The sequence below is a fragment of the Lissotriton vulgaris genome, chromosome 2_1 (assembly GCF_964263255.1).
Source record: "Lissotriton vulgaris chromosome 2_1, aLisVul1.2, whole genome shotgun sequence".
NCBI lineage: Eukaryota > Metazoa > Chordata > Amphibia > Caudata > Salamandridae > Lissotriton > Lissotriton vulgaris.
This window is the reverse complement of record NC_141687.1, coordinates 536,016,851-536,029,645: the sequence shown is the minus strand read 5'-3', so window position 1 is coordinate 536,029,645 and position 12,795 is coordinate 536,016,851. Positions and strand designations below refer to the sequence as shown.

General features: G+C 43.9%; 1 protein-coding gene across 1 annotated transcript in view; it reads left to right on the top strand.

Annotated features, from left to right (window-relative positions):
- LOC147730706 (uncharacterized) overlaps positions 1-11,955 on the top strand; it is a 90,657-nt gene extending 78,702 nt beyond the window's left edge. The window contains exon 5 of the mRNA XM_086955485.1: positions 10,553-11,955. Coding sequence (XP_086811611.1) covers positions 10,553-11,177 — 625 coding nt within the window. The 3' untranslated portion in view covers positions 11,178-11,955. The remainder of the gene's footprint in view (positions 1-10,552) is intronic.
- Positions 11,956-12,795: the final 840 nt, after the last annotated feature.

The following is a 12,795-nucleotide window of genomic DNA, read 5'->3' as shown; positions in this document are numbered from 1 at the left end:
CATCTGGGGCCGTCTTAGCTCGGTCAGTCTAACTCCAGTTGGCCATCTTTTTGCCAGCCACATCTCCACAGATTGATACTTCTGATCGCAGATTAATCTCTATTTAGAATATCCCCCATGCACCAGACTGGAGATTTTTTTTTACTTAGTGGCCTGCATGCGCTAGGTGTTTAGTCTGCAATTAGGGAAACCTATCAAATCTGGACATTTCTGAAAACTAGACACCCAGGAAAGTCCAGGATGGTGCCTCTTGTGTGGATCCCATGATGTTTTATTTTGTTTCAGGCGCTAGGTTTGGTATGCTGGGTGGTAGGAATTTCTGGAACTGTCTCAGAAATGTGAGGAAAATGTAATTTTATATGAAGTTTGATGTTTGCAGGGAATTGTGGGTAAGAAAGCAATTTGAGATCCATGCAAGGCATATCACCCTGGAATCTCCTGAGTGTTTATGTTTAAAAATGTCTGGGTTTGGTAGATTTTCCTGTTTTCCAGCTGATGCGCTTTGAGCAGTCTCCATACCAGCTGCGTTGCTGGATAAGCAAATTCGCCCGCCCTCAGGCCAAGACTGATGCTACTTTCTAACTTGAAAGCAACATCAGGATTGGCCGTAGGGGAGGCTGGGAGCCTCTGCTTCAGCAAGAAGAGGACACAGAGAAGAGCGGTAGCCGGAAGGTTAGTTATTTTTCTTTTTAAATATTTGTTATCGGTTTCCCCTTACTCACCCCCCCTCCTCGCGTCGTCGTCCCCAGCCCCCACCTCTCCACTACGTCTGTACAGCAGCCGCTACTGCATGATGTCAGTAGAGCCCAAGGTGGTAATTACTCGTCCAAGTTGTAGGAAGGTGGATATCTGACTATGGTTGCCCCCAACTTTTTGCCTGGTGTTTTGCTGGTTTTTCGACTTAGTTGACCTGGGACCCTGCTATTCAGGACCCCAGGCCCACTGCTCTCTCTGTAAAATGGATTCCATGTACCTTAGGTACATATCTAATTGGATACTGAGTCACCTTATCAGCCCCTGTACAGTGTACCTTAGGTACCCAGGGCATAGGTGCACCCAGGGCCTACCAGGGGCTGCAGCATGTATTATGCCACCCCTGGCTGGCCATCCAAATCTGACACAACTGGCTGCACGACAGCTGGGGCAAGGTGGTGTAATCACCCTTTGCTTTAGATATAGTATTCCTATTTCTAACCCTAAAATGGACACATATATTCCTATCAGTCACTCCTATGGCAGGCCTTATCAATCCTGAAGGCAGAGTGCTTGGAATTATGTGAGATGGTGCTCTGGCATGAGCTGAGCCCATTTGCAGCTTGCGGAACCAAGTCCTAATAGCTGTTCCATGATAACGCTATACCATATACTCTTAAGTGCATTATGTACCTCGCGGTCAAATGCTAACTTTGGCATAGCATTATCAAAACATGTCGAGTAAGGCGTCATACGAATTGGAATACTAACCCCTCGCCAATTCAGGCGACGGGGTTAGCATTCCACCCTTCTAGAGGGACACGACATGTATGTAACTGTGAACCCCGGTTAAAGTTAACTCGAGCCTCAGCATCACAAAATGGATGCTGCCACCACAGACACAAGTCTGACCTCCTGCTGCTGGGAGTCCTTCCAGCGAGGAGGGCTCGGACAAAGGGTTTCCTGTCAGGGGCGGTGCTAGCACCATCCCAGACAGGGTTTTGTGTATCCGAGGTAGGCAGGGCTGAGAGGAAGGTGACTGCAAGTGGCACCCCGGTGCTCACTGTGCATATGCCGGCTCAAACCAGTTCCAGTGGCACCCCAGCCCCTGAGCTGGGGAGAGACGGGACAAAGGAGAGGGGTGTAACCACCCCCCTCCTGGTCCCACCCATGGGAAGGACCTAGTCGCGTGCCAGCCCCTTTTCTTAGGATAAAGGTAGGAGCGGGCCCCCTTCCCAAATTAGATAATCTTGAATCTTGAACTACTTTCCACGAAAGGAACTCTTGACTTTCTCTGAAGACTCTCCCTTGTGGCTAAGGAGTAGCCACCCTGCACCCGCAGGCACCACCTAAGCATCGCGGTTGGCTGCACGTCCATCCTCCGGATCAAGACTGACCAGCTCGACGAGACCCGGATTCCTTGGCATCTCTGACCTCTACCTGCATCATCAGCCCAGCTGAGATTCGTGGGTGTGACGAGACCTGAGGGACCGGCCATCTTCAAAACCTGCACGACGCTTAACTAGCACGACCGCCGAGGAATCCTCGAGTGAGTGCACTGGGGTTTGAGAAGCCCCAACTCAGAGCAGCTCCAGCACCGAAGTCCAGCCCCCCAGCATCCACGAAATCTGCGTGGGGCCCTTCTGCTCTTTGCTGCTTACCGCGTTGTCCGGTCACTTGCCCGTTGTCTAGTGGCCCTCCTGACGACGTACCACGACGATTTCACCGCTGGTCTGGTTGCTCCAGACTGACCCTTGCTCCCTTCCAAAAGAGGAGCACCCCGGACCCTCCTGGTCCCCTCCAGACGCCATCTTGACTCCACCGCGCGGGCTTGCCTTTGCCAAGGCTTGTTGCTCCAATCCTGGTTTCAGCATCGCCGACAGCAGACACCCTCGTGGGACAGCTCGCACCTCCAGCCTGGTCGCCGACAACGCCTCCTGGCCCGTGTGACTGCAGAGTCCAGCGTCGCCCACTCACCTGATCGCGGTGACCTCATCCGGTGCCCACACAATCACTGGCTAGTGATTAAGAACTGAGTCCCCTCTGCTTTCAGGTCGTCTCCATCACCGATCCAGGCTTGGATCACACCGAACATCTTCACTGGTCGCCTGCCAGCAACTTCTTCTTTCAGGCTCCATAGACTACAACGAGGATTCCCGACGTCTTTTGAACCCTATGCAGCCGCAGCCCCTGGGCTAGGTAACCCGAGCATTTCGGTGCTCCAACGCAGGTTCACTATCCCAGTGTCCAGATCCTTTTTCGTTTTAAGTCTACCTAGTTGGATTCGTCCGGAAACAGTAACTTTAGAAATACTAGCCTCCATAGACTTTGTCCCGCATCCCGCGTGAGAGTGCACACTCTGCACCCGATCTCCCTAGGCCTCCTGCTCCTAACCTTAGAGTTCAGTAGTGTAGTCCTAGCGATCCTGAAGCCTCTGGATCGAGTTACTCACCTGCTAGTATTTCGCATTCCACTTTCAGAGTATATGGTTTTTCGTGCCCCTCGGGCATTTGTGTAAATTGTGCAACTTGAAGTATTTTCGTAAGAGTTTTGTATTGTGCTTAGCTCCCTGACTCATAAAGAGTTCAGGGTAGACTTGTTATTAATAAATATCCTTTTTTTTTTATAACAACTTGTGTGGTGTCCTTTCACTTGGTGTTCAAGGGGTATATGTGATGGCTTAACACGCCCTCTAGAGTTTAGCCTAAAGACTGCTTTTGTCCATGCTACTAGGATAGCTGGTCTATAAGGTTGACTTACAACCAATCATCAATAAGGGTCGTTTGGTATGATACACAGTGATCACTAGAATAGTGAGCACTATATATCAGGCCAACTTCTCACACAAGTTTCTCTGGAAACTCGAGAATTCTTAGGAGGCCAGCTTTCCATTGTATACCGTAGCTAGAGTACTAGTTGTCGATGAACACCAGAACCTTCACCTTGCTAGTGTTGCAAGGATCCTGCTCATACACAGAACTGTGCACAGAGACCTAGGACATCCGTGAATTGTGGTGTACCAGAAACTCATCTCAGAACCTAGAAAAACCCCAACCAGCTAGCATCAGTGTCCCATTAGCTCTTCGTCCTATAGCAAAGTAACCAATGATTAGACAACCTAGAACATGCGACCATCACAGGAATGGTGGGAAGTGAGAACACTCTCTTGTTATACTCTCATACCAGTCCACTACAGGAATAAATAAGAGACACGGTTAGGTTAAAATGTTTATTTTAATGACGTGATCTCATGTGCAGTATCTTAGCCAACATAAGCAGACATATGATTAAAAAAAATATGGTCAGCATGGTTACAACTCCATAAAATACAAAAGGAGAAATCCTATTATAATGATGGTGAAAAAGGGTCCTATAGCGCCTAGTTTTAACACCCTCCCTATATAGGAACTATGTATTATATACTAAAGAAGGTCTCTTAGGCTTGGTTTGGGGGACCCATTACCTTTCTGCTCAGTAAGAGTAAATTACATCTGGATCAGCTTAGCTCTCTGCATCCCTGGAACGGAAATTTTCCAAGTGTCTGAAATCATGGCAAGTGTGCAATAATAAAGGCGCCAGAATCTTACTTGACTCACAGCTGCCAAAATGTTGTGTCTAGAATGCGTTACACGGACATGCCGAAAAACTGCGAACATGTTTTGATAACCTTGACGGCTCAGCACTCACTGTTCAGACTAGGGTCACAATGTAAGTCTTGAGATGTTGAAAAACATACCTTTTCTCATGTGTAGACCTTCGTGAAGGCTAAGTTACAAAAACATCTATGCAGTGTAGTGTGCAAAAGCAGCAAAAGGTAAAATGGCGTTTAAACTTCTAATAAGCCATGCTAACATAGCATGCACACAAAAGTAGGCCCTAAACCATACTACACCCTCCATTGTTCGGGGAACGCACAATAAAAGGGTAAAGCTCTATAGAGCGCAGAGTTCAAGTTCGAATGAGATAGAACCAAGTTCAGGAATTTTGCCAAATTTGAGAATTGGAAGTAAAAATTCGAATTAAAAAGTAACCAAGTCAGTGAAACCAATCACGGGTGGCCATGGTGTGAAAAAAAGACCTCAAAAATTAAGAAAAACATTAAGGCATTAGAGAAAAAAATATTCACGAGTTCAGTATGTGTTTATGAAGCAGAAAGAAAATTCACACTTCAATCCAACAGCGTATAAGCACCATATGTTGCAACAGCCTCCAATAGGAAGTAGCTATCATCATCCATGAACATTTCAGCCATCCAATTAAGTAATGGCAATTAACATACATCTTCTTCGATTGCCGGAGCCTCTAGCACCATCAGAGCATAACTCGTGCTTGCTTCAAGATAACTGCGCGCCAGAAAGTCATTGGCCGAAGTCCAAATGTTCCAATAGCCTGGAACCCCATGAGCCGCTGCGCAGGCCATAATCCCGAAACTAGAACAATCTATTTCATAAGCAACTAAGGGACTCATTAGTAGATTAAAATCCAGGTCAGGAGACACCGTGTTGCAGAGACACAAATCCAGGGCCCATTCAAATCCACAATCCAGGCAATGGAATACAGGCTGCACGTAAGTGAAGAATGAGAGCTGGAAAGATAAACCATACGCCACACTCTGAGTCGCCAGAGGCAGCGATCCATAGTATTCTAGGATCCGGTTATGAAGCTGAAGCAGCCTGGGCAGATAGTCGTGGGGCCCAGATTGTGCATCCATTTTGGTGTAAACCAATTATTAGCAGTATGCCGGCTCCTAAAGCAAGAAGTAACGGGAAACCGCAGAAGACACTCAAAAATCGAATGACAAAATGCAGGGATCACACCAAATATAGTTTGGAATGAGGTCACAAGGTTAGAACTTACTACTGTAAAAAAGTGTGCTAGGCCCGTGGTCGACGAGGCATTAAAGATTGTGTGAATTAAAGCACCGAAATGCAGGGGCAGGTCTGGGTTTAACAAGGTATTTACCTCAGTACGAGTATTTGCAACGTGAAGTACGAATGTCTCACGCGCAGATGTAAGGGGGACTTTCTTCTGGGACAAAAGAGCTCTTATTCGACTCATCTTGTTGAACTCTGCTTTCAAAGGTCGGGGTAGAAGGCCAGATGGAAACATTGAGCCTCCCATGTGGAGGAGGATATAAGACATTCTTACAGCAAACTACACACTGGGAAACCATAACAATATAAGGAATACCAGCAAGCAGACCACAGCAGTCTTGATTATTTAATAACAAATAACTACCGTTTGCAAGCAAAGCGAAGGTTGATGTAATAGCCGGGGCTGGAGTGCCTTTTTAAAACACAGGCAAGGTTTGGTGCTAGTACATTACAAGAACCGTGCAATTGCAGATTTCTGCAGACTAAAGAGTGATCTGGTGTGGTTGTGCAATCTTCACCTTTCAAATAAACTTCCTTCCCTTCCCTCAAACACCTATATGTTATCCGGAGATTCCAAACTTCATGAAGATAAGCACTACCTAAAGGTTCAAATGTACCTATTGCATAGTGTTTCATGCAGGACTCAAATTTAAACAGGGAAAAAGGTAGAGTTATTAACCCATGGATGAGCCAAACTGCCGAATTCGACTTGGCCACTGAAAATGCTAATGGTTCCAGTTTTTCAATATGCAACCGAGAAAACGTGGCATCCTTCATTGACATAAATTGTTGTTTAACAGTCAAATTAAAAGGCAGGAATAACAAACTTGTGTTCATGTAATTCAACGTTTGAAGAGTCCACGCGAACTACATGACAGAACTCAATTGATTCTGCCCATGGTACAATACTGCAACATCTTGCGCAATATCAACCACAGATGATACAATATTATCTAATGTGTACATTTGGGAAGAAAGGGTGTTAATGCTATTATCTACAACGGCAAGCACCTTTTCTAAATTGGCCTGATCTACAGCTCTAAGCCTAGAAGCAGCTTCAATTTGGGACAGTTTCCAAACCTCGTTGTAAGCAGCATATATACATCTTTTCGATCTGCCTGCTGCAGGACCTTTAACAAAATCATTTAAGTCAATGGTGTCAGTGAGTTTGGATTAATGTAGATTAACAGACGCTAAGGATGTATGTCTGAGCCAACTCAGAATTGGTGGTGACCAAATGATGAGTCTGAATGCGGGGATCAATTCCAACCTCTTTATAGCAAGGGGTCAGACCCAGAAAACGGTGCTGGCAGGAATCTGCACTTTTTTGCCATAGCAACCAGCCTTCGGGATTAATGCTGGAAACATTAAAAGAGAAATTTCTCAACAGGGCTTGTAATTCACTTAGGGAAGTACCGGTTGATTATTCCAATGGGGAAATTCACCCAAATCAGGAAATGAAGGAGCATTTAGTTTTTCAGAAGTAGCCAATCCAAAGCAGGTGGTTTTTGAAATGGTGACATTCAGAAACAACATATGGTTTGGGATGAGACATGCATGATGCAAAGCCTCGGTGCCTTGCACTTGTCAACTTTTTGAACCCCCAAACAGATTTAAGATCAATGGTATTGTTCCACAGTTCATAGCCCCCCAACAGCCAACTGGTCAATAAAGGACTTCGAAGACAGTAATTTAGTGTGGTTAAGTCTAACCTTGGAAGAGGACTTCTCAGTCATCTTAAAATAAAATGCATTAGGGTTTGATTGATCAAAATCAGTAAAATAAGAAAACTTTTTCAAAAGCGTTTTTGAACTGCCTTCCACTGGTGCGGGACAATGTTCCCACTGTGTGTAGTTAACCACATTTCTAAATGAATTTGTCTTATACAGAAAGTGATTGCCAAAATGCTGATAACAGTACAAATCACCATAGTTTGCAGACTCTAAATATAAATCTTCAGCATCGAAAGCAGCATAGTATTTCAAATCAGAAAATAAAGCCTCTACGGCCTGGACGTCAGAGCGAATATTTTGTTTATCCACATCACCCATAGAAACACGGAGTACATTGGGAACATAAATGACCTCTGTGGTCCCATGAATCTGGAACTTTACAGCATCCCATGCAATCCTATCTAAAACTGGCCAAGCAGTTATATTCACAAAAAGCTGGTCCCTCTTCATGGTGTGAGAAGAGGAGTGGGAAGCCAAAGTTCCATCAAAGTTCCATCAATTAATCAAATTGAAGTTCTTTCTTGAACGTAGTGTCCATTTATAAAACAAAAAAAAACACCACAAATCCAATGGACATGAATAAAAAAATTGCCAATAGTACCAGCCAAATGTAAGTCCAAGGGGGAATAAAAAAATTGTTTTTCAAACCAGGTAGCAAAAATCGAAACTTTTGAAGGGGACTTAAATGTGGATGAGCCAGTGTCAAATGAAAAACGGGACTGATTAGCCACATGGGTCTCCAAATCAGGCATAGACAAGTCAGTTGGATAAGTATATTCAGTGTCATTAAGAGGATCACTAGCAGGTAGATTCAATAAAGGATTCGTAAGTGGATTCATTTTAATGACAACATCAGTCCCGAAGGCAGGATCCGGGCCAAAACAGAGTGTCGCACCATTGCTGGACACAAAACCGCAGGCGTCATACTATAAAGAATCGGCCACCCTGTGTAGTTTGACATTGTTAATGGAGATGTACCTGTTACCCTATCCCCCACTAAGAGAAGGTAAAATGACTGTTCTTGTACCCTGCACGGCAATTGGAGCTCGATAGGAAGGACCAAATTCTTTCTTCTTGTCTATCTTCTATTGGACCAGTTCTCCAACTTGGGGTAGCCATCCGACTACTGGAATCTGCAACGCAGCATCAGATGTGGAGGGCAAGTGTTCCTTTGCAAGACTGTCTCTGGTCTTTTGTAGGTTCTGCAAAACATTAGAATGTTCATTTACGTCAAAGGATGCGGCCGCCGCCGCCATGTTTAGACCATCAAGGTCTGGGACAAACATTTTGATGCCAAGGAGCATTTTGTATGGGTTCCGCCCACCCAGAGACCTTCTAGGGAGATTATTTAGCGCATGTTGAACGCTATTGAGGTGTGTTAGCCAGTCTCTGCCAGCACCTAATACCATCGCTGTCAAGGATGTCTTTAAGTCACGGTTCGTCCGCTCCACAACACTATTACCCTCAGGCCGGTATGGAGACGAAAATTTGACCTGGAACCCGAATGAAGCCATGGCATCCTTGTACGCATTAGAGGCAAACGCTGGACCCTGGTCCGAATGGAAGGTACCACACGCAAAAATTCCCACAAAGACACGCAAATCCCTTACGACAGTTCTGGAATCAGCACTCCTTTGAGGCCACACCCAGAAAAAGCGCGTGCAAGAGTCCACTGATGTCAGCTGAGGTAACAAAAACTACTGCCTGTCCCTCCAGTGAAACGAGGTAATCCTGCAAGTGATTCCGCACAGTCAAGCAACTGTGTGCTGAGATATCAACAGCCATATCGACACAGTGAAAGATCGGTACAATGCAATAGAAAAATGCACAACTGGGTAGTAATTCAATAGAAAACCGTTTTAAAATATCAAACTTGAAAAGACCTATGTAACTATAGGTAGGTTTTATCCGTCACTACTGTCAACCGGAAACAATAGTGAGGGGGTTGTGAACTGATACAAGCGCTATTAAAGTGTCTCACAATAAGACCACACTCGTTGGCTGCACCATGTTGCAAGGATCCTGCTCTACACAGAACTGTGCACAGAGATCTAGGACATCAGTGAATTGTGGTGTACCAGAAACTCACCTCAGTACCTAGAAAAACCCCAACTAGATGCTACCATCAGTGTCCCATTAGCTCTTCATCCTATGGCAAAGTAATCAATGATTGGACAACCTAGAACATGCAACTTAGGACCATCTCAGGAATGGTAAGAAGTGAGAACACTCTTTTGTTATACTCTCATACCAGTCAACAACAGGAGTAAATAAGAGACACAGTTAGGTTAAAATGTTTATTTTAACGACGTGATCTCATGTGCCGCATCTTAGCCAACATAAGCAGACATATGATTCAAAATAATATGGTCAGCATGGTTACAACTCCATAAAATACAAAAAGAGAAATATTATAATGATGGTGAAAACAGGTCCTATAGAGCCTAGTTTTAACACCCTCCCTATATAGGAACTATGTATTATAAACTGAAGATGGTCTCATAGGCTTGGTTTGGGGGACCCCATTACCTTTCGACTCAGTAAGAGTAAACTACATCTGGATCAGCTTTGCTCTCTGCATCCCTGGAAATGACATCTTCCAAGTGTCTGAAATCATGGCAAGTGTGCAATGATAAAGGTGCCAGAATCTTACTTGGCTCACAGCTGCCAAAATGTTGTGTCTAGAATGTGTTACACAGACATGCCGAAAAACAGCTAACATTTGATAACCTTGACGGCTCAGCACTCACTGTTCAGACTAGGGGCACGATGTAGGTCTAGAGATGTCGAAAAACAAACCTTTTCTCATGTGTAGACTTTCTTGAAGGCTAAGATACAAAAACAGGTTGTGCAAAAGCAGCAAAAGGTAAAATGGCGTTTAAACTTCTAATAAGGCATGCTAACATAACATACACGCAAAAGTAGGCCCTAAACCATACTGCACTAGAGACTGTTTTTCTCTTTGAATAATTGAAAATACTGGGGTAAAAGCCTGATTGTGTTAATAGAAGCTTGTAGAGCTACCTGTGCATGTAACAGAAGTTTTCCCTGCTCACTTCTGTGGTACCTATTTTCTGTTTTTTATTTAAGTTTGATCTTTTTGCTGTACAGAATCCAAAATGATTGTCATTTGTTTTGATTTTTTCATTTGTGTTTGTTGATATTGGTTTCGCAAATGTGAAAACGTGCGGTCTCATTGTCCTTGATTTTCAGGCTTTTGTATTGTTAAAAATAACATTTTTCGTTTTGCAGGAATCTTAAGTTATGCAGAAGGTCAAGGCGAAATAGCTCCATCATGAAGCCTAAAGGATGGGAAAAAGGCAAGGAGAAATGCCCCAAAGATCTGAATAATCCAAACACTGGAAAGAAACTGACGCGTAGTTCGGTACTTGGCAAAGAAAGAGTAAAGAAGCAATTATTCATTTATAAAGTTGATACAGATCATCTAACGAAGGATAATATTAAAGAAAGCCTAAGAGAAGATTATGATGAAACTGTAACAGTCACTAAAAAGAAACAAAAGTTCAGAGATCAGGGCACAGAAGGTGAAAAGTTTGCACAATGGTCAAGTGAGAGTAGAATGCAGGACATGGTCTCGGGATCACAGCTCAAGTTAAAAAATGTTAAACATACAGCACATGGCAACTCCAGGCAGGATTCGCTTTTGGACACAAGTGAGTCCTGTTTGGTTGGAGAACCTTCAAGTGACTCACTTTTCTCTAATGTTGAAGATTCTGAAGAAGAGGTTTCTGAGTTACACAGTAATGGAGATTCAAGCCCATTCAAGTGGGTAGGCGGAGGAAGCTTTAGGGAAATGCTAGCCAAGATGAGTTCGAGACCTTCCAGTAAAGTTGTGCGAGAGTATTCTGCTATTTAGGGCACATGCAGGACTTAAACAATTCTGAAACAATGCCCTTGGGTCAGCAAACTTGTAGTTAACCTCCTATCACATTTCATTATCTTTTCCTTCCTCTGCTGTTGCTTACATAAAGTATAGTTTGGTTTCAATAGCTTTTCCTTTTGAAAGTAATTTTTCCCCTCTAGATTGTACCAGCTTCGAAGGATAAAGTATTTACTTAAAATGAATTTGCTACTTTACTAAAGTTACCCGTTTCATAGCTTAATTAAACTTTAATGTAAAGGTTCGTTTCTGTAATTAACATCCTTAAAAGAAATGATCCCAGCTCAGTAAGCAGAGATCTTTATTTATGGCCAACTTTATTTAATTGAATTGAGTTTGCTGTAAAAACAGGATGTTAACTTAGGCACACATGTTTATATTTATGATACCCCGATGCCTGAATTACTCCCAAATTACCTCGAATTTTGCAAATCGATCTGCACTATTGTAAAGAAAAAAAAAAAAAAGTTCACTTGTATTGGAGCTGCATAGCCTAGGCTTCCATAGGCATGTACTTTGAGTTTGCATGGCTTTCTGTTTATGGCATCTCTTGAAATATCACGATGCACACCATTTCACAATGTTTTGCTAGTTTATTCTTCCTTGTGACTATCCGCTTTTCATTTTCTTTTTCTAGAAGGACACTTTCATGTAATATAAAACCACTTTGTAAGAGAAAGTTGCTGACAAGTCAGTCTAGCATTTTCCGTGAATAAATGATTAATTAAATGTTTCCCTTTTAAATAAAATATTTCAATTTGAGTTGCAGCCAAGAAGGAAGCACAAAAAGAGCTGCTGCTGTGTCTGATTGAAAGAAGACCAGAGTGCCAGAGCACCAGTATATGGCATTTGTTGGTGGATTTAACTCTGAATCAACTTATGTTATAACACTTTCTTTGCGCAACAGTGTGAATAGTGCGTCGTAAAAGGTGATTCATACGCACAAGGTTTCCATGTGTTTTTTTTATCATTATTTTTTATTCACACCTGTTGCAAAGTAGTGGGCGTTGATGCATCCAGCAATGCATGACTACACTAGTTAGATGAGCACTGATGATCGAAAGCAAAGCGAGTTCGAGAGGATCTTGTAAGTGCAGGAGTGTTCATGCCACCAAAGAAGGTAAATGTAAATGTATTGGCATTTATATAGCGCACTACTTACCCGTAGGGTCCCAAGGCGCTTCGACCGCTGCGAAACCCTTCCTGGCTTCCCTGAGAGATGGTCCTTTAATGGGTATCTCCAGGGTGAGACCAGGCATCCCCGGCGGTCTGGTGGGGCCGTTAGTGAAGATGAGGCAAGCTAATGCCCAGAGTTGCCGAGTGTGATCGCTGATCAGAGTGGGCACCGAGGCGAGAGAATTATCGAGTCCGCTGACCCTGGTCCAGAAACCTGCCGCGCCGGGAATCGAACCCTGGTCCCGGGCCGTCCTCTGCTCTCGGGTCTGCCGCCTCTAACCAGTGAGCCACACTACTTCACAGGTAGAACATTTGTTTCAATACCAATGTGAACCAACATCGGCAAAGCCAATAGGTCTCACCTATGGTAGGTAATGGCTTTGTCAAAGTTTTAGCCATGTTGTACAGTGGCGCAATT